This window comes from Phoca vitulina, unplaced genomic scaffold, assembly GCF_004348235.1.
Source record: "Phoca vitulina isolate PV1807 unplaced genomic scaffold, GSC_HSeal_1.0 scaffold2, whole genome shotgun sequence".
In the NCBI taxonomy this organism is placed as follows: Eukaryota; Metazoa; Chordata; class Mammalia; order Carnivora; family Phocidae; genus Phoca; species Phoca vitulina.
In genome coordinates, this window is record NW_022589705.1 from 89,172,987 (window position 1) to 89,199,406 (window position 26,420).

Genomic DNA, 26,420 nt, shown 5'->3' on the forward strand with positions numbered 1-26,420 from the left:
ATGGTGCAACCAGTCGAGATTTCTTGCACCTTGGACAGCTGTGGGCAGCCACAGGGAGACAAGCTCCCCAAGGAGGTGGACACCCCACATATCAGGCCACAGGAGGACAGTTCCCTGGAGGCAGTGCACCTAATGCCCTTGGCAACTCCGGAGGAAAATACAGCCAACTCCTTCCCGCCATCCACGCCAGGACCTGACCCACCCAAAGGAAGGTAAGCCATCCTCTGATGCCATGCCCTACCCGACTCCCTGACCCAAAAAGACCACGCTTCTGTTAAGTTACAGGTGAGGTGGATTCTAGCCCCGACTGCTCCTGACCTGATATAGGACCTCGGGCAAGTCATGCCCCTCTGGGCCTCAGTTTCCCCATCTGTAGGATAGCTCTAACACCAGAATTCTTTGTTCTGCAAACCTGTACTTTTAGGGCCTCGTCCCGACATGGGGATGTGAGGGAATGAGGGGCCCCTCTGAGATGAGAAGGTTGGAGAGATGAGGCTGGGGTGGTGCACCTGAGTGTCCTGGGGGCTGAGGGAAGGTCGGTGCAGAGGACGAGCCTTGAGCTGAGCCCCTCTGCCACCCCGGGGTCTCTCCCTTATTTAGGGTCAAGGCTGTGGAGACCCAGCTGGCACCAGGGCCTGTTCCTCCACCGGTAAGTAGAGCTGGAGTGGGGATGCGGAGGGCGCGGGTGCAGAATCAGGAGGAGGAAGGAGGCAGAGGAGGGGCTGGGATGGTATTTGGAGTCCCACCGGGGAAGGTGTGAGTGTGAGCGTGCCTGTGTGTCTGTGAGTGCGCACATGGATGTGCACACGCGTGTGTGTGCGTTTGCGTGTGTGCAAGCACAAGTGTGTGTGCATCTTGGGTGGCGGGCAAAGGATGCCCTTAGCCTCTGGAGCTTGGAAAGAGGAGCAGAACCCTGGGCTGGTAGCCGGTAGCTGGAGGGGTTTGTCAGGGGAGATTTTTTTTTTTTTTTTAGAAGGAAGATAATATAGCATGTTCATGCTGATGGACAAAATAGAGCTGGTGCTTTAGGGACAAGAGCTGCAGGCTGGGGACGGCCTGTCCCCGTAATAGGAGGTCCAGGAGGTGGCTAGATTTGTTGGATGAATGAGTGGGCATTTATTAGGTGCTTACCACGTGTCATCACTGGATAGTCATGGATGAAAGAGGCAAACAAGGTGTTGCCCGTATGAGGCTTACCTTCCGGTCGGGTTGGCAAACAACGGGTATTGACAAGGCCACTGAGGCTGTGCTGATCCCAGGGAAGGAAATAGATGAGGGGTGGGGCGGGGGGTGACTCACTTAAGACCCAGGCTCATAGCGCCGGGAGGCTGCAGAGCCCAGGTCGAGTGCCGGGAGGAGCCTCGTGGGGTGCATGGGAGATTCGGAGGGCAGCCTCCAGGGGCCCAAAGAGGAAGAACAGTGTGAGGATGGAGAGTGAGTGGCAGGAGAAGCTTTGTGGGGCAGTCTGGCTGGATCCTCTCCCCTGTCCTGTCCCCAGGAGGTGAGGGGCATTGGAGAGAGGAGGGATCTGGACCCTGTGCTGAAGCAGCCTCGGGAGCCCACGGTGGCCGCAGGGGCCCAGAACCTTCGGCAGGGCTTCATGAAGTGCTTGCTGGAGGTGGAGGAGGAGGAGGCCACGCATCGGAGGGCTGCCAAGGCCCGGGCCCTGCCAAACCGGAAGTCCCCCAGGACCCTGGCCCCCGTGCCCACCTCAGCCCCAAGTCTGCCTCAGAACCCCGCCTCGGCCCCTGCGATGGCCCCATCCTGGGCCCTGTTGCCAGCCCCCGGGCCAGTCCCCGCGCCCACCCCCGTGGGATCCCCGGTCCCAGCCTCGGGGCCGGTCACAGCCCTGCCGGCCCCCACCCTGGACGTGGGCTGGAGAAGGGCTGAACTCCTGCACCCGAGTGGAGAGAGGAGCCTGAGCAGCCCCAAGACACGGTAGGAGCCACCCCAGAACGGGCGCCCGAGGTCAGAGCCTGTGTCCCGGTGTCCCCGGCATCTCTCGTCCAGGCACTGCACCTGTTCCCTCTGCGTTTCTCCTCACTTCTGCCCCCCTCCCTCCCCCATGTCTAGGTCCTTTTCCCCATTTCTGCGAGCTTTTCTCTTTCTAATCTCCAACGGTGTGTCCCTTCCCCTCGTGTCCCCTCACCCCTGCCTCCTCCCCGCCAGGGTCACTCTGAGACTCTCCCGACCTCCCAAAGCCCCCCCACCCCAGGGTCCTTCCCCTGCCCTCCTCTGCCCCACCTTCGCCCTTGCCTTCCTCTGGCTTTGGGGGTGGCCCCGGGCAAGGGTGGCTGGATGTGTGCCCCGTGTCTGGGGTCTGTCCTCTGCAGGCGGGAGCTAGAGGAGCGCCGCCTCCTCAAGCTGGACCAGAACTGGGATGAGAGGTTCGAGGAGCACCTCACCCTGAGGCAAGAGGAAGGTGAGGGCAGGCCTGTCCGGGGAAGCCCCTCTCGTGGCAGAAGTCTCACTCAGTCCTGGGGTGGGGGGGCCAGACCACACCGCTGACCTGATGCCCACCACAGCCCCATGTCGTGGGCCCAGGGGAGACTTCCTGGCTAGGGAGACAGTGCAGGGGGGCAGCTGTCTGGGGGACCCAGAGCCCCTGCTGGGCCCTCTCCCTTGGGGTCCAATTCTCTTCCAGTTCCGCAGCTGCCTCTCTGAGTAAATGGAGCAAGTCGGGCAAAGCTCTTTAGGTTTTGGAGGCATTTCTGCCTCCCTCAACCCAAGCCCAGGCTACGGGGCCTCCGGAGGCCGACTGGATGGGAGGCAGGGCTCCAGGGCCCCCCCTGTCCGCCCTAGACCCTCCCTCACCGTTTACCAAGACCAGTTGCCTTGGACAAGTCCCATTTCCCACCGCATCCCACCCCCTCCAAAAAGTTTTAAAGTTCGGAGCCCCCACCTGGGGGAGGCACTGTGTCTTTGTCTCCATCATTCTTGGGGCTGGGCCCCACGACTCCACTTGCCCCAGAAGGAGGAAGAGGAGGGAGCGCTGATTCCATGCGCTCCACAGGTTGCCTGCAGCCCCGCCACACCCCGCCCCAGCCCCAGAAGAGCACGTGTCTGTCCTCCCTCCACTCTTCACTCCTCCCCCCAAATCTGTGACTCTCTCCACTGGCCCCTTCTTCTGACTTCCCTGAATGAGCTCTCTGGCTCCCTATGACCGCTTCCCGGGAGCTCACTCCTTCTAGCATTACAACTCTCTAGCCGTTTTCAGAGAGCCTCTTCTTCTGCCCCATGTCCTTGAGCAGAGTTCACGGACAAGGTGCTGCTGTGGCTTAGAGACTCGGGGTTCCCACCACGCCCCTCAGCCCTGTCTGGCTGCCCTGCTCGGATGGTCCAAACCACGGTGCATTTTGCTCACATCTGCTTTTTTTTTTTTAAGATTTTTTTAAAATTATTTTTTATTAGACAGAGAGAGAGTACAAGCAGGGGGAGCTGCAGGCAGAGGGAGAGGGAGAAGCAGGCTCCCCGCTCAGCAGGGAACCCGATGCGGGGCTCCATCCCAGGACCCCGGGATCATGACCTGAGCTGAAGGCGCCCTGCTCACATCTGCTTTTAAGAGCTGTTCTCTTCTTTCCCTTTTTTGGTGTGCCTGTCCTTGGTGGGTCACCACTCACCCCAACCCTACACCCTAGTCCTCCCTCTCTCATTTCAGTTCTGTGTGTCAGACTTCAGAGTCTGTTATGCACCAGGCACTGAATTAACACAACTACTCCCGGAGGATGTACCACTCTGTCCACCTCACAGATGAGAAAACAGAGGCTCAGGGAAGTACCGGGGCTTGCCCCGTGGCAGTTGCATGGTTTGCTTGGGCTGCCGTAACAGAGTATCCCAAACTGGGCGGCTGAGCATTTCTTTGCTCAGAGTTCAGGTCACAGTTCTCAGATCAAGGTGTCGGCAGATTTCGTTTCTTCTGAGGCCTCTCCCCTCGCCTTGCAGGTGGCCGCCTATGTCCTCACGTGGTCTCACGTGGCCTCACGTGGCCTTTCCTCTGTGCACACACATCCCTGCTGTCTCTCGTGTTTCTGCATTTCCTTTTCTTGTAAGGACACCAGTCAGATTGGATTAGGACCCATGCCACTGTCTCATTTTAACTTAACCGCCTCTTTAAAGGCCCTGTCACTAAATACAGTCACATGCTAAGGGCCTGGGGGTTAGGGCTTCAACAACATAAGAATTTCGGTGGGATGCAGCTCAGCCCACAGCAGCAACCCAGCTTATTATTAAATGGCAGAGCCAGCCCCCTCCCTCGGTCCGCTGATTCTGCCGGCATTTTGCCGTGGGCTGAGAAGCCAGGCACAGCTTTGGCATCAAGCTATCCTAGAAGGCACGTCCATGCAGATAAGTGACCACAGAGCACCAAAGTCAAAGGCACAGACTTCAGGGTCAGAAAGACCTGCTGGTCGCCTAACCTTTAAGCCTCAGTTTCCCTATCGTGACAGAAGGAACAGGCATCCCACTCTTACGAGGCTGTTGTAAGACTTTAATGAGAATGTGGCTGTAAAGAGCCTAGCACAGTGCCTGGCACATAATAGGGGAGCCCTAAAGTGGGTGCGCTCCTCGTACAAAGTGAAGGTCGCTAAGGAGCTTAGCTTGTGGCACACCAGTTGAACCCTTGGCCTGACCTTGGAACGGAGAGTGGAGTGAGTTAGTGGGACTGAGCGGTTTTAGCTGCCTGTGCCCCCCCATCCAGCCATGGTGGTAAAGGGTGCTGGGCAGGAGGGTGGTTGGAAGTGGGGGGCAGGGGGTTTGGATGGTGGGAACAGGGCATGTCCCCGCCTCATGTGACCCCCCTCCCCCCCACCGCTGCCCCACTGCAGCCTTCCGCAGTTACTTTGAGATCTTCAATGGCCATGGCGAGGTGAACGCCCAGAGCCTGGGGAACATCCTGCTGCTCGTGGGCATCTCCCTCACCCCGGCGCAGGTCGAGGACGCCCTGATGAGTGCTGACGTCGATGGTGAGTTGGGGGGGCGTCATTCTGAGTCCTAGGCAGGCCCAGCCATGGGAGACCTTTCTAGTCCCACAGGGCTCCCCGCTTCAAGGGGCCTGCATGTGGTTTAATGCTCTGCTGTTGCAGTCTGGAAAGGTTTCACAAATTTTTGAGTGAGGGGCCCCATCCTGCATTTTCATTTTCCACCGGGGCCCACAAACTATGTGGTTCGTCCTGGCCCCCAACGTTAATGCTCTCTGAGCACCTACTCAGTGCCAGGTTCTGGAGACCCAGAGATGACCATGACCTACCTCCTGACCCCAGGATGTAGTCGGTGATGTCTGAGATCCCTCCCTTTTAGGCCTGTGTGTGTGCTTCACAGGACATTCTCCCGTGACTCGGTCACTCATTTGACCAGGTGTGTGACCTTGGACAAGTCACTGAAGTTCACCAAACCTCAGTTTCTGTACAATGGGGCTGAGAGCAGTATCCATCTCACCAGGCTGCTGAAAAGCAAATGAGATAATCCAGACAGAGCATTGAGCGCAATGCCTGGTGCACTGAGTGTGTCCAGGAGACATTGAGCTGCTAGTATTATTCATCCAGTAAATATTTATTAAATGCCCACTGTGTGCACATTCCTGACCTGGGCACTGAGAATAAAGAGATGTGTAAGACCCATGAGCCCTGCTCCTGAGGTGCTCACATAGATAGTGACACAGAAGTAAGAGTCACCAAAGGAAGCAGCACTTAAGGTGGCTTGGAGGAAGGGATCAGGAAGGAAGGCTTCCTGGAGGAGGTGATGCCTGAGCCAAATTGTGAAAGATTAAATAGCGGTTAGGCGGGGAGAGAAGAAAGAAGGGCACTCCTCGTGATAGAAATAAACTAGACAAAGGGAGGAGGATGCAGGGTGAGGGGAATCCCATGTGGTTTGGTTGGCTAGATGCAGGGCGTGGGGAGCTGTGGAGCTGTAAGGGGCCTGGGCTCCTGGCCCACTACCTGTCTGACCATACTTCCTCATCACCGCACAGGGGCGAATCCACACACACAAGCCAGGAATTGACCCCAGCTCTGCCTCTACGTGACTCTTGGCAAAAGCTTGCTTTTCTCTGTGTCTAAGGCCCCATCTGTGACATGGGGTAAGAGTATTAGGCACCTCCAGAGGGTGGTTTTCAGGATTAGAGACCATTCATTCATTCGTCTAGTAGCTCAGAAAACATCTGCTAAGACTTACCTGACTTTTTTTTTTTAATTTAAGTAATCTCTACCCCCTATGTGGGGCTCAAATTCACAACCCTGAGATCAAGAGTCGCATGTTCCTCTGAGCCAGCCAGGCATCCCCGAGACCTACCTGTCTTAAGCCCTGAGGACACAGTACGGAACAAAACAGACCCAGTCCCTGCCTTCCGGCACCTCCATTAAATTCCAGATCTTACAAGCATGTGGTTGAAGTACAGAGTTTTATGAGAGTGTTTAGGGGGGCAGCTGACCCGGTCAGGTCTGACTTCTCTTGGGGAAGGGATGATCAAGCAGAAGCACGCCTAGGATGTTTACTAAAGAGTTAGAGGGTGGTAGAGAGGATTCTAGGAAGAGGAAGCAGCATGTGCAAAGGCCCGGGGCAGGAAAGGTGCCCCCAGTGGAAGAACAGGTTCATGCTGGGGGCACTTGGCACCAGGTGAGGCTGGAGACAGGTAACAGGCAGGTCCTACAGGGGCTTGAAGGCCGAGGTGGGAATCTTGTGGGTACATAACTCTCATGCAGTGACTAGCACATGGTAATAATAACAGTTGCTCACATTTACTGAACTTGTATAATACACACGGCTCTGTTCTAAGCACTTGGCTTCAATCTCCCATGAGATAGGTATCATGGTTATCCTCACCCTCTAGATGAGAAAACTAAGGCTTAGCGGGGTTGGGGGCTTTGCCAAGGTCACACGGATAGTAAATGCTGGACCAGGGATGTGAATTCAGACTGCTGCCCCGAGTTCTTGGAGCTCCCAACCCAGGAGATTTTAACTTCCACCTTCTACTTTGCTGTGTGCACCACACTGGCTGCACTGAATACATGTTACATATGTGTTGAATATGTGTCTTCTATGTGTTTTATAATCAAACCCATTGAGGAAATGCCAATAACCAAGCGGGGCTGCAATGCCTGGGCACACTCTGGCAGGCCCCTGTCCACTGTCACACCCTTGGCCTCCACAGGAGATGGTCATGTAGGCTTCAAGGACTTCTTGGCTGTGATGACAGACACCAGGCGCTTCTTCTGCTCCGTGGGTGAGTAGGGATGAGCCCAGAGGAGTCAGAGCTCAGGGACGGGTCTGGTGGCTGGTGGACAGTGGGCATCCAGAACTGCCAAATGGTAACGGCAGACATCATCCCATGTCCCCAGAGCAGAACGCCCTGACGGACATGGCTCCCCCAAACCCCCACACTCTGCTCTTTGAGATCCTGTCCCTGCTGGTGGAGATGCTGGCCCTACCGGAGGCAGCCTTAGAGGAGATCACCAAGTGAGTGCGGCTGGTGGTTGGGGGTGGAGGGTTGCAGACACAGAAATGGCACCTAGTATTTTGGCAGCTGAGGAATTTTGATAGTTAGGACTCTCAGTTGCAAGTGAAAGGCACCCAAATAAAACTGGCTTAAGCAAAAGGGGAATATATTGGCTCACATAACGGATCATGGCCTCAGGAATGGCTGGATCCAGGAGACCAGATACCATTAAGGCTTTATCTCTCCTACTTATCTCTGTACCCTGGTTTCAAGCTCAGCAAGGCTTGGGGCACCTGGGTGGTTCAGTTGGTTAAGTGTCTGCCTTTGGCTCAGGTCATGATCTTAGGGTCCTGGGGTGGACCCTAAGATACCCATGTGTCCATTTCCCTAGTTTAAAAACAGATCATTTCCGGGCGCCTGGGTGGCTCAGTCATTAAGCGTCTGCCTTCCGCTCAGGTCATGATCTTGGGGTCCTGGGATCGAGCCCCACATCGGGCTCCCTGCTTGGCAGGAAGCCTGCTTCTCCCTCTCCCACTCCCCCTGCTTGTGTTCCTGCTCTCGCTATCTCTCTTTCTGTTAAATAAATAAAGAAAATCTTAAAAAAAAAAAAAAAATAGATCATTTCCAATAACCTCGAAGCCCTGTGTGCCCTACCCCAATCACAAAACACTCTCTCCCCAAATAAGAACTAACCATCTTATTCCCTTGCTTTCTGTTTTAAATTTTCACTACTTGTTTTTTCCCCTTGTTTACTGAAAATTTCAAATATATGGCAAAGTTGAGAGAATTTCACAGTGAACATTTTATATACTCACCACCTAGATTCTACCATTGCCAATCTGCCATGCTTGTTTTAATCTTGCGTCTACCCATCCCTCTCTTCATTGATCCATATTGGTTTTTCATTCATTTCAAAATAAATTATAGTCATTTCCCTCTAAATACTTCAGCATACATATCAATAACTAGAGATCGACATTTATTTAGAGTTTTTTTTCATTATTTGAGGTATAATTTACATTCAGTGAAACACATAAATCATCAGTGTGTGAATCTCAGCCACTGCTGACAGCTGAACCCCTGTGAAGTTATGTACAACTTGACCATCATTCCCGAAAGTGCCCTCATGATCCTTCCCAGTCGGTCTCCGAACCCACTCCCGTGGAGGCAATCACTCTTCTGATTTGTTTTCTGTCCCAGATTGGTTTGGCCTTTTGGCAACTTCACATCAATGGAAACATACAGTATGGAATCCTAGGGTCAGCTTCTTGAACTCGACGCAATGCTTTTGCGACTTGTCCATGTCGTTGTGGGTGTCAGGGTTCACCCCTTTCTATTGCTGAGTAGTGTTCCACTTGGTGGATCTACCACAGTTGGCTCATCCATTCTTTTACTGATGGATTTCTCTGCGGTTCCCGGTGTGGGGTTATAATGAACGAAGCTGCCATTAACATTTTTGTACAAGTCCTTCCGTGGACACATACTTTTGTTTCTTTGGGCGAATATGCAGAAGGGAATTGCAGGTAGGTGTATTTTACTTCTGAGACCTCACCAGACCTTTTCCCAAGTGGTTGTACCATTTTACCATCCCACCATTAATAGGAGAGTTCCAGTTGCTCCACATTTTGTGCAAATTTGGTACTATCAGTCTTTCTTCTGGTAGATACGGAGTGGAGTGGCGCTTTCTGATCTTCACTCACATTTGTATTCCTGAATACTTTGTTGCTTAGCTTTTCATAAACTTTATATGAGTGGACTCATACTTCAACCAAAGCCACATATTGCAACAGATTGAATGCAGAGCAGATATGAGACGGAAAGCTGTCTTCCTTTATGCCAGACTCTGGCAGAGCGGACTCCTACCGTAGTAAGTCTTTTGTTACTTGTTTTTTCTCCTCAACGTTATGTTTTGTGATTCATTCACATTCTTGTGAGTAATTATCAATCATTTATTGTTCTCACTGCTACATACTATTTTTTAAAAGATTTTATTTATTTATTTTGACAGAGAGAGGGAGAGAGCACAAGCAGGGGGGAATGGCAGGCAGAGGGAGAGGGAGAAGCTCCTGCTCAGCAGGGAGCCTGATGTGGGGCCCTGGACCCTGAGATCAGGACCTCAGCAGGAGTCAGACGCCCAACCAACTGAGCCACCCAGGTGCCCCGCCCCTTTACACTCCTAAAAATTTTTGAGGACACCAAGGAACCTTTGTCAATATTTTCTATATTTGAACTTAAAACTGAGAGAAAAATTAAATTGCTTATTAATTTATTTAACTATAATAACCCCATTACATGTGAACATAAAAAACATTTTAAATGAAAAATAACTATAGTTTCACAAAAAAAGTTAATGAGAAGAATGGCATTGTTATACAATATTGCAAATCTCTTCTTCCGAGTCTGGCAGAAAAGAAGACAGCTTTCTGTCTCATATCTGCTCTGCATTCAATCTGTTGCAATATGTTGCTTTGGTTGAAGTATATAAAGAACTCTGACCCACACAAATATGTAACTGGAAAAGGAAGTATTTTAATAGCCTTTTCATTTAATACCCACACATCATGTTGATCTTTTTCTTTGATACTACACCAGACTTGGTAATGGGAGAGCCTTATGTGGTTATAATATGTAATCTGAAACCGTATCAATGAACTTTTTGTACTCTTTTACTTATTTTTAAAAATATTTCCTTTCTTTCTTTCTTTTTAGAGAAAGAGAGAGAGCAGGGGGAGGAGCAGAGGGAGAGGGAGATGAAGGGGAAAGAATCCCAAGCAGATTCCCATGCTGAGCAGGGAGCCCGACACGGGGCTTGATCTCATGATCCTGAGATCATGACCTGAGCCGAAACCAAGAGTTGGATGCTCAACTGACTGCGCCACCCAGGTGCCCCTGTACTCTTTTATTTTTTAAAAGTTTGTTTATTTAAGCACTCTCTACATCCAACGTGGGCTCAAACTCAAGAGCCACACACTCTATTGACTGAGCCAGCCAGAAGCCCCTGTTTAAATATAAGAGTCTAGGGGCGCCTGGGTGACTCAGTCAGTTGAGCATCTGCCTTCGGCTCGGTTCATGATCCCAGGGTCCTGAGATCGAGCCGCACGTCAGCTCCCAGCTCAGCGGGGAGTCTGCTTCTCCCTCTCCCTCTGCCTGCCACTCTGCCTAATTGTGCTCTCTATCTCTCTGTCAAATAAATAAATAAAATCTTTAAAAAACAATAAAAATAATAATAAATAAATATAAAAGTCTATTGGTCTATCTTGTAGTTTGAATGGCCCTTCTCCCATGCACTGGTCATTTGGAAAATATTGCCTATCTCCCAGGTGTTGACACATTTCATTTTAATTAGTGTGTATATATATATATATATATATATATATACACTATATATAACTAGTATATATATACTATGACTATATTAATTAGTATATATATACTATATTATAGTATAATTAATATCACCACTAATATCAGAAAAGTCTTTAAGTATTAGAAGTGTTATGTGTGGCTGTAGTTCATTCATTTTCACTGCTATAAACTATTTGTATCAGGACATGTATATGCAAATGTTAATGGATTTAAGTTTCCCAAAATTCTTTTTCTTGAAAGCTTTCATTTTATCGGAGGCAACAAATGCTGTCAGTTGTTCTCCTTGAAGTGATGGGCTAACTTCGTCCACTTTTAGAGAAATATCCACCGAATACCAAAGGCTGAATAACCATAGTTTGTCCTTCGTTCAAGTAAAAATGTCATTTGATGTCCAGGAGAGGAAAATTTTCCATTTCTCTCTTAGAATTTCCAACTGGGACTGACATAAGATAAATGAACAGGAGGGGCGCCTGGCTGGCTCCATCAGTAGACTGTGAGACTTGATCTCAGGGTCATTAGTTCAAGTCCCACATTGGGTGTAGAGAGTACTTAAATAAATAAATAAAACTTAAAAAAAAAAGATAGATGAACAGGAGAAAAGCATATGAATCTTATTTATATGTAAATGGGCGGCCTCACAAGAAAAATGAAGACCCAAAGAAATGACTCAGCCTGAGTGTTTCTATACTAGGTTGAACAGAGAGTAGTGAATGTGGAGAAGCAGTGAAACTACATGGGCAGACTAAAGGAAGATAAGAGTTATTTTAACAAGGTCTATTACGGAGTTCTCTCAGCCAAGGCTCCCATCTCTTGTGATAAGAATGTTTCTTCCTGGGGCACCTGGGTGGCTCAGTTGGTTAAGCGTCTGCCTTCGGCTCAGGTCCTGATCCCAGGGTCCTGGGATCGAGCCCCGCAGCAGGCTCCCTGCCCGCTTCTCCCTCTCCCACTCCCCCTGCTTGTGTTCCCTCTCTTGCTGTGTCTCTCTCTGTCAAATAAATAAATAAAATCTTTAAAAAAATAAAATAAAATAATAAAACAATAAAAATAAAAAAGATTTATTTACTTATTTTAGAGAGAGAGAGTGTGTGGGTGCAAGCAAGCAGGGAGGGGTAGAGGGAGAGGGAGAGGAAGAGAATCTCAAGCAGACTCCCCACTGACCATAGAGCCCAACACAGGGCTCCATCTCAGGACTCTGAGATCATGACCTGAGCCAAAACCAGAAGTCAGTCATTTAATCGACTGAGCCACCCAGGCACCCCTCAATTGTTTTAACTAAAATAACCATATGCCAAAAGTGGCCTGTTTTGCAGTGGCATGCCCTAAACTCCTTCATTTCCCCCTACCTGAAACTTTCTCGTAAATCTCATATATTAAAAGCTTAGTGACTATAGGGAGAAATTTGAGTTAGAAGTTGTGATATAACATACCTGTAAAAAGGGGAGAAAAACAGATTGTAACAAGCAGAAAAGAACAAATCTAGGCATGATGTCCCATTGTTCACTGGCTCAGTCTCTTAGTACTGAGACTAGGTCCATTCAGTTTGTATTCATCCTACTTTGGGTTCATTGAGCTTCCTGGATTTATAATTTATAGTTTTATCATATTTCTCTTTTTTTTGGTACATTTTTCCATAAATAATATTTTTATATGCCCCCCTCCTCTCCTTCTGGGACTCCAATTCCATAACACTTAAAATACTCTGTAAAGGTCATTTGTTTTTGTTTTTTTTTAAGATTTTATTTATTTATTTATTTGACAGAGAGAGAGAGAGAGAGAGACAGCGAGAGAGGGAATACAGGCAGGGGGAGTGGGAGAGGAAGAGGGAGAAGCAGACTCCCCGCCGAGCAGGGAGCCTGATGTGGGGCTCAATCCCAGCACCCTGGAATCATGACCTGAGCTGAAGGCAAACGCTTAATGACTGAGCCACCCAGGCGCCCCCAATTCCATAGCACTTAAAATTGTTTCATAGGTCACTGGTGCTCTGATCATTGTATCTTGAATTTTCTCTCTGTGCTTCACTTTGAATAATTTCTATTGCTAAGCATTCAAGTTTGCGGATATTTTCTTTTGCTGTGTCTAATCTCCTCTTAAGCTTATCTAATGAATTTTTCATTTCAGCTATTGCATTTTTCATATTTAAATATTTCATTTGGTTCTATTTCATAGTTTTATTTCTCTCCTCATGTTCATATTTCCTTTAAATCCTTGGGCATATTTCTAATAGCTCATTTAAGGTCCTCTTCTGCTAATTCCATCATCTTTTGTGTTTTCTGGGTCTATTTATATAAACTGATTTTTCTTTTTTTTCTGATTTTTCTTTTTTTATTGGTCACTTTCTTGCTTCTTTCATGTCTGCTAGTTTTTGATTGGATGCTGGATATTTGTCTGGATTTTGTTCTTTAAAGTGCTGAACTAGAGGGCAGGTGATTAAGTTACTAAGGATAGTCTTCTTTCTTTCAAGGTTATTTTATTTTAGTAAACTCTACCCCCAACATGGGGCTCCTATTCATGACCCTGAGATCAAGAGCCATATGCTGTACCAACTCAGCCAGGCAGGTGCCCATCTTTCAAGGTTTTAAAGCTTTGTTAGGGAAGATTGAGTATAGTCTCTCCTCTAGGGCTGAGTTAGTCCCGACTACTGAAAGAGAACTCATCTAAGAGCTCTACTAATTCCACAGGTGTTCAACAAAGTCTTTCTGCTCTGGCTGTTTGAAACCCATGTGTCTCTCAGCCCTAGGTAAACTCTGGTAATTACTTCTGTTTTTTGTTCTTTGTCTGGCTTTATGAAATTTCACACTATGTGTGTACTGCTTAATATGCAACCAAAGACTCAAGAATACCCCATGCATATTTCTGCAGCTCTTTCTTTGGCATGGCTCCTATCTCTCTGATATCCTGATACACTAATCCCAGTGGCCTCCATCTTCACCAACTACAATGTCTATCCCTTTACCTCAGTGAGTCTACTGTTCTGCCTGGGTACCACTTCCGGTACCACGGTCCAGAAAGTACCTCCAGGCAAAGTTCTCTAGAGATCATTAAGCTCATCTCATTGGTTTCTCTTCTCTCAGGGATTAAAGTCTTGTGCTGCCTGTCGTTCAATATCTGACAACAGTTTCATATATTTTGTCCATGTGTAGTTATTTATGGCAGGATGACAAGTTCGGTACCAGTTCCTTCATTATGGCCAGAAACAGAATTCTGTTCATTTGTCTTCAATTTTTTTTTTTTCTGTTCTTCAGATTGGATGATTTTTATTGATCTGTCTTCAAGTTTACTAATTCCTTTTTCTGCTATCTCCAATCTGCTACAAGTGACTTTTTCACTTCAGTTATTGTACCGTTTGGTTCTAGAATTTCCATTTGTTTCATGTTTGTAGTTTCTGTTTCTCTATTCATTAAGATCACATTTTCCTTCAATTATTTGAATATATTTTTAATATCTTTTTTAAAAGATTTTATTTGAGAGAGAGAGAGAGAGAGCACAAGTGGGGGGAGGGGCAGAGGGAGAAAGAGAAGCAGAGCCCCCACTGAGCAGGGATCCTGATGTGGGGCTCAATCCCAGGACCCTAAGATCATGACCTGAGCCGAGGGCAGATGCTTAACCATCGGGGCCACCCAGGCGCCCCTTTAATAGCTCTTTTAAAGCCGTTGTCTACTAAATCCAATGTCTGGGCTTCCTCAAGGTTGCTTTCCATGAGTTTATTTTTATGGGCCTTACTATAGGCCACATTTTCCTGTTTCTTTGCATGTCTGATAATTTTTTTAAAGATTTTATTTATTTTAGAGAGAGCAAGAGCAAGGAGGGAGAGAGGCAGATGGAGAGGGAGATGATCTCAAGCAGACTCTCACTAAGCACAGACCCTGACACGGGGCTCGATCTCAGGACTCTGAGATGATGACGTGAGCCGAAACCAAGAACAGGCACCCCATGCATGTCTGATAATTTTTTATTGTGTCCTGGACATTTTATTTTTTATTTTATTTTTTTAAAGATTTTATTTATTTATTTGACAGAGAGAGACACAGCGAGAGGGAACACAAGCAGGGGGAGTGGGAGAGAGAGAAGCAGGCCTCCTGTGGAAGAGGTAGCCCCATGCGGGGCTCGATCCCAGGACCCTAGGATCATGACCTGAGCTGAAGGCAGACGCTTAACGACTGAGCCACCCAGGGGCCCCTGTCCTGGATATTTTAGATGATATGGTTTAGAGACTGGATTCTGTTTTGTTTGGAAACCGGACTCTTCCTTTGATGAGTGTTAATTTTTTTTTCTTGTAGGCAGTTTAGTTACTGGCTGATCACTTCAAGTTTATGTAGTCTTGGTTTTTTACTTTGTTAGGACATATTTGTGAAAGGCCCAGGTGTTACCTAAACCCTCTAACTTGGTAGACTCAACTTCCAAACTCTGTTTCTCCTGTGTATTTTAGTTTTAGGTAAGGTCTATAGTAGACAGAGGTCTATTATGGGCTGCAGGCCACATTCTGCTCGCTGTTTTTACAGTTAAACTTTTATCAGAACACAGCCACATCCATTCATCCACACATATAGTATATGGATTCCTAGATGCTACACTGGCAAAGCTGAGTATCCATTATCACTTCTGTGATAATGAAATTGTCTACTTCTCCTTGTAGTTTTATCAGATTTTGCTTCATATTTCATTTTTAGAATTTTGTATTTCCTGATGAACTGAACATTTTATCATTATATGGTAATCATTTGTGTCTCTAGTAATGCTTTTTGTCTTAAGGCCTAGTTTTTAAAATATTAACATGGTTATACCAACTTCCTTTGCTTAGTATTCAACTGACGTAACTTTATCCTTTGAGTTAATTCTTAAAAACTTAATGTGTACATTGTTTAAAAAGCCAAATAGTCCAAAAAGGTTTATAATAAACCCTTGTAGTTCCCCACACCAGTCTTCACCATGCTCCCCACTCCCTGAAGTCTCCCTTCCCAAGACAAATACTTTTGATTCTCTCCTTACTTCGAAAACATATGCATGTACTACAGTATTTTGGTTAGTGATTTTTTTGACTTGTATCTATTGACTTCCTATTATGGTATGGGTTTAGCTGTCTGATACAACCATCCCCTAAGTTCCCCTCTACCTATTCTAATATATTATCATTTTTCACTAAATAATTTGGGGGGGTTTCTATTATTATGGCTATACAATTTTTAATAGCTGAGTATTTTATTATACTATGATTTCATTTCCTTGCCTTTCTAGTTCCTGAAGTTGACAATTGCCTTGATTTTGTTTTCTTTGTACTCATTAATAATTCCTGTGCTGCCTTCTTAGAGTTTCTTTTTCTTGGAGGCATGTTCTAAATAATTCCATTATTCTCACTTTTGGATTAATTTCTTTTTAAGCCTGTTGCTGAGCTGTCATCTTGGGGGTCTGTTGTCATCCTAGGAATTCTTTCTTCCTTTCCTCTGATTAGGATTCTCTGTTTGTTAGATTACATGCCTTACTCTTCCTTGGTTTGCTTAATCCTTCTTGGCTTGTTTGGTTTAGTTAAAAAGTAATGGAAGCATGTTTCCCTAGTAGCTTTTTTTGGGTTGTAAAGGAAGTGATTCAACAACTGCTGCAGGAATGCCACCCCTATTCTGTCTTCTACGTTATGGTGATCTAATCTAAACTTGTCCTTTATGACAGTTGCACTACCAACATGGGATCTCCCTTTACCATCTTCCTTTACTGTCGCCTCTCCTGTGTTGGAATTTCTGTTTTCTGTATGTGTATCTTCCTTTTCTGTTTTGGTTTATGCCCTCATTTTAGAAGAATATGTCCTCCAGTATCTTCCTGAGGAAAGAATGCATGGGATACAAAATTTTTGAGATTTTATGTGTCTGCAAAAGTTTATTTATAGTCACACTGAGTAGTTTAGCTGGATATAGAATTCTATATTGTTATATTAGTTCAGGAATAGACCCCGAGGCACTACAGTTCAAACAAGATAGTTTATTTCTCTTATATTGACAGTCCAGAAGAAGCAGGCAGGAAGACGAGGCTGCGCAGCACACAACTTATTGTTTCTTTCTAACTTATTGTCGCACCATTCCCTAGGTCAATCCTAAACCAATTTACCAGCAACACATCTGAATTCAAGCCCACGGGAAGGGGAGAGAGGAAGTGGAGAGCAAGCAATGTCCTTTAAAACTGTGACCGAGAAAGTTGCACACATTTTGCTCATGTCCTTTTGGCCCTTGTGGAGTGAAGTTATTTCTTGGTCATCTTTTTTACTCAACATGTTGCCTTTTCATTTCCTAGTTTTACATAGGGGTCTAGATCCAACTTCCATGTGAGGGCTCTGCTATCCATTTTCTGTGTTCTATGTGTGAAGCTCATCAAACCCCCAAATTCCAGGCCCCAGAGACAGGCAGAGACCATAGCAGAACCAGCAACTTAAGCCTTAAGTGTTTCCCAGCACCGAGTAGCATGCCCACCCATCACCACTGCCTCAAAGCCCTGGGTGGTCTGGCTCTGCCATCTTGCTGCCCACATCTCCCACTCTTCCTCACATACCAGGCAGGCTCTAGCCCCTCTAGCCTCCTTGCCATTCCTACAGCTCACTGAGCTCTTTCCCACCTCCTTTCCACATGCCATTCCCTCTTCCTGACTTTTCCTCCAGAGATACCCATTTGACTTGCTCCCTCCCCTCATTCTGCTCAAATGTCACCACCTCTGAGACTTTTGCTGACCCCTGTGAGCTAAATAGCCCCTCATCACTACCCACTGTCCAGCTTTTACTTGCCCTCATTACACCCAACACTATCGACATGGTATTGTATTTATTTGTTCATGGTCTGACTCCCCCATTAGGTGCATGCCTAGGTGGTCAATTTAGAAAGGGATTCCAGGGAGGAGCGAGAGAAGGAATGTGAACAGAGGAGGGCCAATACAAGCATGTGTTGAGTCAACCACCCCCAGGATTTCTGAGGAGACTAGGGATAGTGGTTCAGAATTCTGTCATGAGAAGAAAGAGAAACCTGTATACCTCAGCTGCTAGCTCCTTTGGTCAAGGGTGGCCCCCACCGTGGTTTCAGAGAAGCTCCAGGCAGGCAGCTTCTGAGGTGAGGCCACCTCAGACTGTCCCTGTGCAAGGCTGCTCCAAGTCCGTGTGGAAGTGGTCACTGTGGCAGTGGCTGGAGTGAGAGAGGGGCTGGGACACTAGGAGGCAGGGACCTTCTATGGAGATCTCCTGCACTGCTTTCCCAAGCACCTAGATGCATGGCCGGCCTGCAGTAAACACCCACTGAGTATCTGCTGAATGCATGAGCGGAGCTGCAGTCTAGTGGGCAGGCAAGTCGCCGTGAGTCAAGAAAATAAAACTCAAATCTGGAAGATGAGCAGGTTAATCGCACAGCTGTCTTACAGAGCACTTGTACATCTAAGTAAAGTATCAGTGATGGAAAGCATAGGTGACACTGACCAGGCTCTTTCCATGGGCCACGTTGCTGAGTGCTTGATGGGCCTTGTTATTTAATCCTAGAACGTGAAGACTGTTTGATCCATTTTACCCAGGGGAAACCTGAAGCCCAGAGAAGTCATGTGACTTGCAGAGATAGGGTCGGGGTGACTGGAGTCCAAAGCAAGGCAGTGACAGGGAGTTAATGGCAGAGCTGGGACTAAAACCCAGGTCTCCTAACTCCTGGGCTTGTGTCCCTGTCCCAGAGCTGGCCAGACGGAACAGGGGCTCAGAAAGAGGGAGGGGGGAGGGGAGGTGAATTAAACACAGCCAGGCTGAGCTGGGCGGGCACTGCCTCCCCAGCTATTACCAGAAGAAGCTGAAGGAAGGCACCTGTAAGGCCCGAGAGATGGAGTTGGCCATAGGCCGGCTGCGGTCCCGGAAGAAGCTTCCCTACAACCCCCAGCAGTCAGACTTGGAAGTCCCAGAACGAAGGGTCCTCAGGATCCTGAGCCGGCTGAAGCAGCAGAACTATGGTGAGGGCCTTGGGCACAGCGAGCACTCTGCTCTCCTGCCCCCCTGGCCTCTTTCCCTGGGCCCACAGCCAGACCCAGGAGCTGAGAGACATGGTTTCCCACTTTGGGCTTAACTGTGTGCATTAGTCAATGGTCTGAAAATCCCCACCCCACCTCTAGCCCTCTGACAAGGGCTTTCTGCACTCTTCCCTGGGGCTCAGCCCTGAGCACACGTTGGTCCCGAGAGCCTCCACTGAGCAGGGAGGGCGATTAGCAATCGCAGCTCCGCATTTACTGAACACCCACTGGGGTCACTCCCCATGCTAGGCCCTTTGTAGATGTGCTAGAATTTAGTGCTTACGATCACATATTTACCCCATGTTACAGATGAGAACAGTGGAACTGAGCAAGTTTAAGCCCAAGGCCCAGGGCCCCACAGCTAACCTGTGTCAAGAAAGGGCAGTTTATACCCAGGTCTGACTCCAAAACCTGTGCTCTTTTCACTGGGCAAGGCTGCCTCCCCGTAAGAGCAGTTGCCATTGATTAAACTAGGAGTCCTACTGTGTGCCAAGTGATAGGCTAGGAGCTTTCCAGAGTCTCTCTAGTGTGCCTACCAGACTGCCAGGACCCATCACAAAGATACGTGTTCCTGTGTAAGCTGTTACGAGCCCTTACACTGTGCTTGGCGTTCAGCGGCATGCTGCGCATGTATTATCCCTTTAATCCTCATCGTCAGCTCTGTGAGGTGGGTACTCAGCCCCAGCTTACACAGAGGCTCAGAGAGGTTAACCGATTTGCCCAAACCCACCCAGCTCAGGATGTGGCAAAGCTGGGATTTCAGCTGGGTCTGCCTGCCTCCCAAGGCTGGGCTTGCTCTGAGGCACTCCCTGCTCCTGCCTCCTCCTTCCTCCCTTGCCAGATGCCAACCTGCAGAGCCCCTACGCCCAGGTGCCCTGTGTCCCGTTCTGCCCTCGGCTGGACAAGAAGATGACCCGTCAGAAGCAGGGTAGCCACTGCGTGCTGGACCCGTGCACCCCCACCAGCCTGGGCCCTGACATCCGGAGCCTACTCTTCCAGTCAGGATCTCAAGGAAGCAGGTGGGTGCCCAGAAGGCAGGAGCTCCAGCCCAGGCCCATCCCACCTCCTTTCTTCACAAGGCCCTGGCCTAACCCAAGGGGAATCCATCCTTCCAGGAGATGATGCCCAGGATACTGCTGCTCCAGGGAGGAAAAGGGGAACAAGGGGGAAAGGATGGAAGCAGTAAGGAGCTAAGCTTTACTGAGGGCCCACATGCTACAGTGACTGTGCTTAAGTCAGGGCACTTCTGCCTTGCTGTGCCCACACTCAGTGGCACATACCATCTTTCTCTCAGGCTGGTACCACCACGTAGGGGGTTAGCTCGCAAGTCCTTTGCCCGAGTCTGACTCCATGTAGGAGCGGTAGGAAACAGGCTTGACTGCTGGATGGAGGGAAGCTTCCCCTGCCAGTCCTCTTCCAGGCGCTTTGGCGGCAAAAGAACTCAGGACTTTGCAATCAGGCCCCTGAGCCCAACTACTTGGCTCCATTGCTTCCCAGGGAAGCCGCCTCTCCCCTGGGGCACCTGGGAATGGCTCATTTCCTCCCACCCTTCTCCTCACCTCTCTCCCTAGGGAACACGGCTCTGAGAGCAGAAAGTGGCTCAGCTCTGTGCCGGCTCGAACACACTGACCTCTGGAGTCCCGACTCTGAGCAGCTGTTCAAGACCTGCAGGTGGACAGGTATCGCTGCTGGATTTTGCTTTTGTGGCCTGGTAAGCCAATAAACACCAAGAACCTTGGCCTCTGTGTCTGGTGCCAGGGGAGGCCCCCAGGTTTTCACCCCTCCACTTGGCTCTCAGAGTGCAGGGCCCCAGCCTCCCTCAGGCTTAGGAAACCCTGAGGCAAGACACACCTTGAAACCCTGCCGGGGTTGGGGGTCCTGCTAGAGGGACCCTGGGTGCAAAGTTTTGACCTTCTATGCACTCTCAAAGCACAGAGCTGGGACTCTCTTCAGATAAGTGTCTCCCCCAAAGGCAGAGAGCATCTCTCCCCACTTGCTCGAAGGGAATGGTGGGAAAGATTCTGGACCCTAAAAGGGATAGACAGACCGTGCAGACGGGCAGGAGGGGTCTCAGCCATGCTCTCACCAAGAGAGCCCCGGACCCATGGGGGCCCTTCTCCTGGAACCTAAGGGTGTGTGGGTCTTTGCCCCCCCCAACCCACACACCACCCCAGGCCTATTTCTCTAACAAAGGGAGTGCCCCTCCCTGGGACTGAGCAAAGGTAGCTCCCCCAGTGGTTAAACAAGCAGGCACAGCAAGAGGTTAGGAGGCCAGGGACTGAAATGAGGACAAGGCACTGACAAGTTTAAAACATGTATTTAAAATACAATTTATAAAATGCTTAATCTGCCGACTCAGGAGCCCGCGGTGCGGGGTGGGGTGGGGTAGGCAGCTGCCCGCTAGACCAGCAGAGCAGGACTGCAGGGGTGCGGCCCTCCCTCCCATGCCCTTCTGTTCAGACACCCAAGGGGCCCATGTGCACCCCTGGATCACACGACCAGAAAACAGGACCCCAGAGGTTTCCAGAGTCTCTGCTTACCAGGGAGGCTGGGGCAGCCCTGCCAGCCCATCCCTGAGCAGAGCATACCCACATGGGGCAGAGCAGGGTTTGGCTGGGCTGGACAGGGCAGGGCGGGGCAGTGGGCTCTGGAAGGGGCTGATGGTAGCAGATAGGGTGTTGCCTCCTGCCTGCAGGTGGGGAGCACCCTGACTGAGTGGGCTGAGAAGGGTTGGTCACCAGGCCTGGACCCCCAGCTCCTTTGGTTATAGGCTGACATCAGAATAGTGGCTCATGGGAAGCGGTTAGCTGGAAGGTCTGAGGCCTGGCTCATGGGGTCAAGGAGGAGCTGGGGGAAGGGGACAGTACCATGAAGGCAGATAAAGGGGCAGCAGCCTCAGGTTTCTGCCCCCCCCCCCCCCCCCCCCCCCCCCCCCCCCCCCCCCCCCCCCAACCCAAACCAAAAAAAAAAATAAAAAAAAAAAAAAAAAAAGGCGCACTTAAGGAAAGTTACAGACAACTACCAAAAAAAAAAAAACCAAAAAACCGACAAACAAAAAAAAAACCCCACACACACAAAATCCAAACCATTCTCCCATCTCCCCTCCCGCCTCCCCCCAACACAATACAGTTCCTTGTTTTCATTTCTTTCTTTTTTAAAAATTTCCTGCCACCTCTCCATCTGGGAAGCCAAGGGTACAACTGCTGGGGGGTGGTGGCAGGCACAGAGCGGGCAAAGCCCCATCTTTGGCCAGAGGGAGGTGGGAGCACCAGTCCCTACTACATCCTCAATCCACAGACACCCATCAGCTGACCTTCCTTTCGGTTCCCGCCAGGGGAGAGGGGGGCAAGAGCAGGTGGTCCCGATGGCTGAGCAACCAGTACTCCTGGCCGTGCCACCTGGCCTACCTCTGTGCCCTTCTCCAACTGAAAGGACAGTCTCATCTCGGGCCAGAAACCACTATTACGCGAGGGCTGGACACTGCATCTAGAAGGAGGAAACTTGGTCAGGGCAGTGGAGCTATAGACAGCAGCCGACCTTCTTCCTTGCCCACTCCTGGGGGTCACCCCCTCACGACAGCCTGTGGGCACAACCCAACAGCCTGTGGCTTCCTCATGACCGAAGCTCCGTCCCAGCTCTGCGCACGCACAAGTTCCCGGCTGCTCACGGTCACAAGGCTGTGCTATGGGCTAGCTGCGGATTCCAACGGCAGCTGGCCCTTCCTCCTCAGCAGGAGATGCAGTGGGACACGGCTTGCTGGGCCTGGCCTACACTCCCACAGGGCAAGGCTGAAAGGCAGGTGAACCAAAGGTGGAGTGAGCCTGCAAAACCGAGCTTGTCACCTTGGCCACCGCAAGCTGTCCTAATCACAAAACGTCCTTTCACCCACTCCCAAACTCATCCGTTGAGTGGGAGGCTATCTGGCTGGCTGAGGGATAAGGCGCGGTGCAACGGAAGAGACCAGAAAGCCTGAGAGGACCCCGATTGTACACACACACACACACACACACACAGCTGCTCTGCGCAGTTGCCCTTAGCCTCTTCCACCTTAAAGAGCCAAAGCAAATCTCTAGGCTCTAGGGACAGAGGGGAAACTGCCTTCATTCCAGGCCCTCGCTCTGGAAAAATGGGTGAAGGGTAGCCTGGGTCTATGGGGAACCAGTCTGTCACCACCAATCTTTGCAATGCACAGCTTGCCTTTTCCCAAATGAATGGTCGGCTCCCAAGGTAATGTTTCACAAAGGAAATGTACCAGGCGTGGTTACCAAGCTGGTGCCATCAACAGAGATGGTGCTCCACAGACCCTTGAGAGTTTAGGCATTGCTGGAGTGGGAAGATCTAGCCACCTTCTGAGCATACTGGGCAGGAGGCTCAGAGTCCTGGAGCCACTCTCTCCTGGCTCTCCTCGGACTAAGAGCAAAACACTGAGCAAGTCTCACATCCCTTACTTCTGAGCCCGGAGTGCATCTCACTCCCTGCTCTCTTCCGAAAGGAGCAAGCCTGGCTGGCAGGGAACCACCCTGAGGGGTATGGGAAGGGGAAGTCTGTTCACTTTCCCTATCTCCCAAAATACTAGAGGTGGGGTTGGCACCCCCCCCAGGCTCTCTGAGCCTGTACAGCTAGCTCGGTCTCCCGGTAGGGCCTAGATGCCCCGGGACTGAGCTGAGGGAGGGACGTATAGGCATGGGGTGCTCATCTGTCCGGGGGGCTGCGGAGCCCTGCCCCTTTTCTGGGCGGCAGTAGGAATACAGAAGCTAAGCTCACTGAAGTCCTATTGGTTAATGTTTCTAGTGAATTTCCCAGAAACATTTTTAAGTAGACTACCAAACTACCCTTTCTCAATTAAAAATTCATTAAACTGCTAAAACCCCTCCTCCCATGCACTTTTCCTTGCAAATCAGATATTTGTATAAACAAACAAAAATAGGAAGGAGAAAAAAAAAGAAAGGATATTTTCAAATGGAACTTGCTTTTAAGTGATGAAGACATGCACTTGCAGGTGGGTGGACGGGAATTCTCATCTGTGTTTTGAAATCCCAAATTAATGAGCATGATAAACTGTTATTGCTGGCACCGGCTTTACCCCAAGTGGCCAAGTGGCACTGTCTGACTCTCTACGCCGAGTCCTTCGTGGGTCCCCCCAACCCTCCCCTGACCCCCACCCTTTCCCTTTCCATTGACTTGGGACAGCCCTTGTAGACGTGCCAATCACAGTGGGAAGGGGGGGGGGGGAGGAGGGAGGTCACAGTGCATGGGGTTCAAGGTCACAGTGGGCGGAGCAAAGGGGATCACAGTGCAAGTAAGTCAGGTCGTTCCCTCTGCTCAAGTCCAGCTGTCTGCCACAGCAGTGCGACCCGTGGCGGACGACCCAAGAGGCGGTGGCGGCGGCGGCGGCATCCTTTCCCGCACGCATTTATCTGCGCTGTTTGAAGCCCTGTGACCCATCTGGACCCAAAGGCTGTCTGATCACATTATTGGGCTGCCTGCTGTCCTCAGGTTGGGAGATCCTGGTTGGCCTGGAGGGAAGAAGATCAGAGGGTGGCCTGAAAAAGGACATAAAAGAGGTCCCCAAATCTTAAAACTGCAGCTAGAGCACAAGGCAAAGTAGCTGTCAGCCAGCTCTGGCCCCCTCTCCGACGAGCAGACCCAGGGGATCTGCAAGTTGCGAAGCCCCCGTGGGCAGGTGAGGCAGGTGGTCTATGTTCACCTGAGCAGTGGCAGCGCGCTTCCCCTGAATCTAGAGGGCAGGGAGAGTGCTCAAGGGCCCAGCTTGTCCAGAGGCAGTGAGCCCGGACAGCTCAGCCTCCACAGAACTATGTGGCGCAGACCCTTCAGGGTGTCGGGCAAAGGTAAAGACCCCTAACCAAGAGCTCAGGAGAGGGACCAGGCACCGGCCATGGCTGCCCTTCTGCTTCTCTCCGAATCATGTGGTTAATGGTTGACTCATTTTAACATGGAAGACTACAAGGAAACAGACCTCTTCTAGGCTGCCAAGTGAAGGCTTAGAGGAGAACGGGAGTCTATCAAATTAATCAAGGGACAGGAAGAAGGTACATAGATTAGTTCAAGTCCCAAAATAGCAAACCCAAGGAAGCCTCTCAAAGTCAGAAAGAGGCTATTTTAACAAATGGACTTTAGCAGGAGGTGACAAATTTACATAACGCAACCTCTAGGACTGCAGAGAAAAAAAAAAGTGCCGGGAACGAAAAAGGATTTAGAAAATGCACTAAACATCACAGAGAGCTATTATGAGACCCAGAAGATAACATCTAAGCACTTCGTGGGGCACCATCTGCTGTGTCAGGCGGGGTTCTCAAAACACTACACATTTATTTGCACAACGAGTTGACAAGGGAGGTACTATCGTTATCCCATTTCCCCCACAGATGAGGCTATGAGGGTACAGAGAGGTTAGGCAGCCGGAAGTGGAAGGAAATGGCAGATTCTGACTCAGAGTTTGTGCCTTTAACCTCTGTGCCACACTGCCCTCCTCCCCACCCCCGTGCCCAAGCCTGCAGAGGCCGCAGAGCAGTAAGCCACGACCTCAAAGCTTGCAGTCCTGAGCCGAAGCAGCAGACCCTGAACTTGCCCACCAGGTCGGGCTTGGCAGCTGGAGCTGCCACGGTTCCAGACCTGATTCTGCCTGCTTCTCACTACTCTGCCCGCAGCCAGGCCACTCCCCCTCCCACCTCGGAGCGGCCTGGCGGAGTGGCGGAAGGTCAGCCCCACCGGCTGCACTCACCTGTCGAGGATGGGTTTCTCTTGTTCCTCCTCGGGGCTGGCGCTGCCCAGGATCCGCTTCCGGGCCTCGGCGTACTCCGCCTCACGCTGCGCTAGGGACTTGACAGGAAGGGCTGGCCTGCTGGTGGAGTTGGGGCTGCTGACCACACCATTGCTGGTGGGCCTCTTGAGGATGCGGATCTGTGGAGGGGGCCCCGTGGGAAGGCTATCGTCCTGAATCACAATGGGCACTTTGGGAGGAGATTTGGATTTCCTGCTGACAAAGAGCAAATACAGCTTCACAAGTCTTATCCTTGACTCCAGAGGCCCCATCCATGTCCCTCACCCACCCCCATCACTTTCCCCTCCCTCCTCCTAATTCTAGTCGTTATTCTCTGGCCTCTGACCAGACACCAAAACTCTCACTCCTCAAAAGGGGTTTCCCAAAAGAGCAACCTTGCCATAAGCTCATGTCGTCCTCAGGTCTGCTCCTCAGACCTAACCCCAGGCAAAGGGGGGCTGGAACAGCACCTCATTCTGGGACTTCTATCCCCCGGTTCACAGTCACATCAACCACTGTTCGGCCCCTGTGGCAAAACATTTCGTGCCCAGAATCCAATGACGTCAGTTAAAATCCCAACTTCCCTACACAGAGCAGAGTGTAACAGGCCGGTGTAGTAGGACCCCTTAGCTGAGGGGTCAGCAAAGTGTTCACTCTAGCCATGGCCTCCACCACAGGTGCTCACACCGGTCAAACACTACAAAGGAGCCCGCTCCACCATCCCTGCCTGGCACCAAGACGGGGTTTACCAAACCGCCTCAGCCTTCTGGTAGTGACCTGTGCCTCCCAGAGACAAGCTACTCCAGACAACTGGATCATCTCTTCAGAAGAGTTTCT

At 50.0% G+C, this 26,420-nt stretch overlaps 2 protein-coding genes across 9 annotated transcripts in view; one reads left to right on the forward strand and one right to left on the reverse strand.

The window, feature by feature from the left end:
• Positions 1 to 22,822, forward strand: SPATA21 (spermatogenesis associated 21). Its single transcript, XM_032415121.1, has 10 exons — positions 1 to 212; positions 601 to 649; positions 1,499 to 1,938; positions 2,334 to 2,422; positions 4,824 to 4,961; positions 7,145 to 7,216; positions 7,332 to 7,449; positions 18,573 to 18,745; positions 19,644 to 19,821; positions 20,374 to 22,822. The coding sequence occupies exons 1-10, from the start codon at positions 1 to 3 to the stop codon at positions 20,429 to 20,431; spliced, it is 1,527 nt and encodes a 508-aa protein (XP_032271012.1). The 3' UTR covers positions 20,432 to 22,822.
• SZRD1 (SUZ RNA binding domain containing 1) overlaps positions 21,814 to 26,420 on the reverse strand; it is a 24,574-nt gene continuing 19,967 nt past the window's right edge. For 2 of the 8 annotated variants that reach the window (XM_032392879.1, XM_032392844.1), the window contains 2 exons: positions 25,545 to 25,799; positions 21,883 to 24,318 (listed from right to left, as the gene is read on the reverse strand). In XM_032392879.1, the coding sequence (XP_032248770.1) occupies positions 24,216 to 24,318; positions 25,545 to 25,799 (358 nt within the window). In that variant the 3' untranslated portion in view covers positions 21,883 to 24,215. Of the gene's footprint in view, positions 24,346 to 25,544; positions 25,800 to 26,420 lie in introns of all 8 variants that reach the window. The other 6 variants (XM_032392850.1, XM_032392889.1, XM_032392843.1 and 3 more) reach the window with 5 other exon arrangements.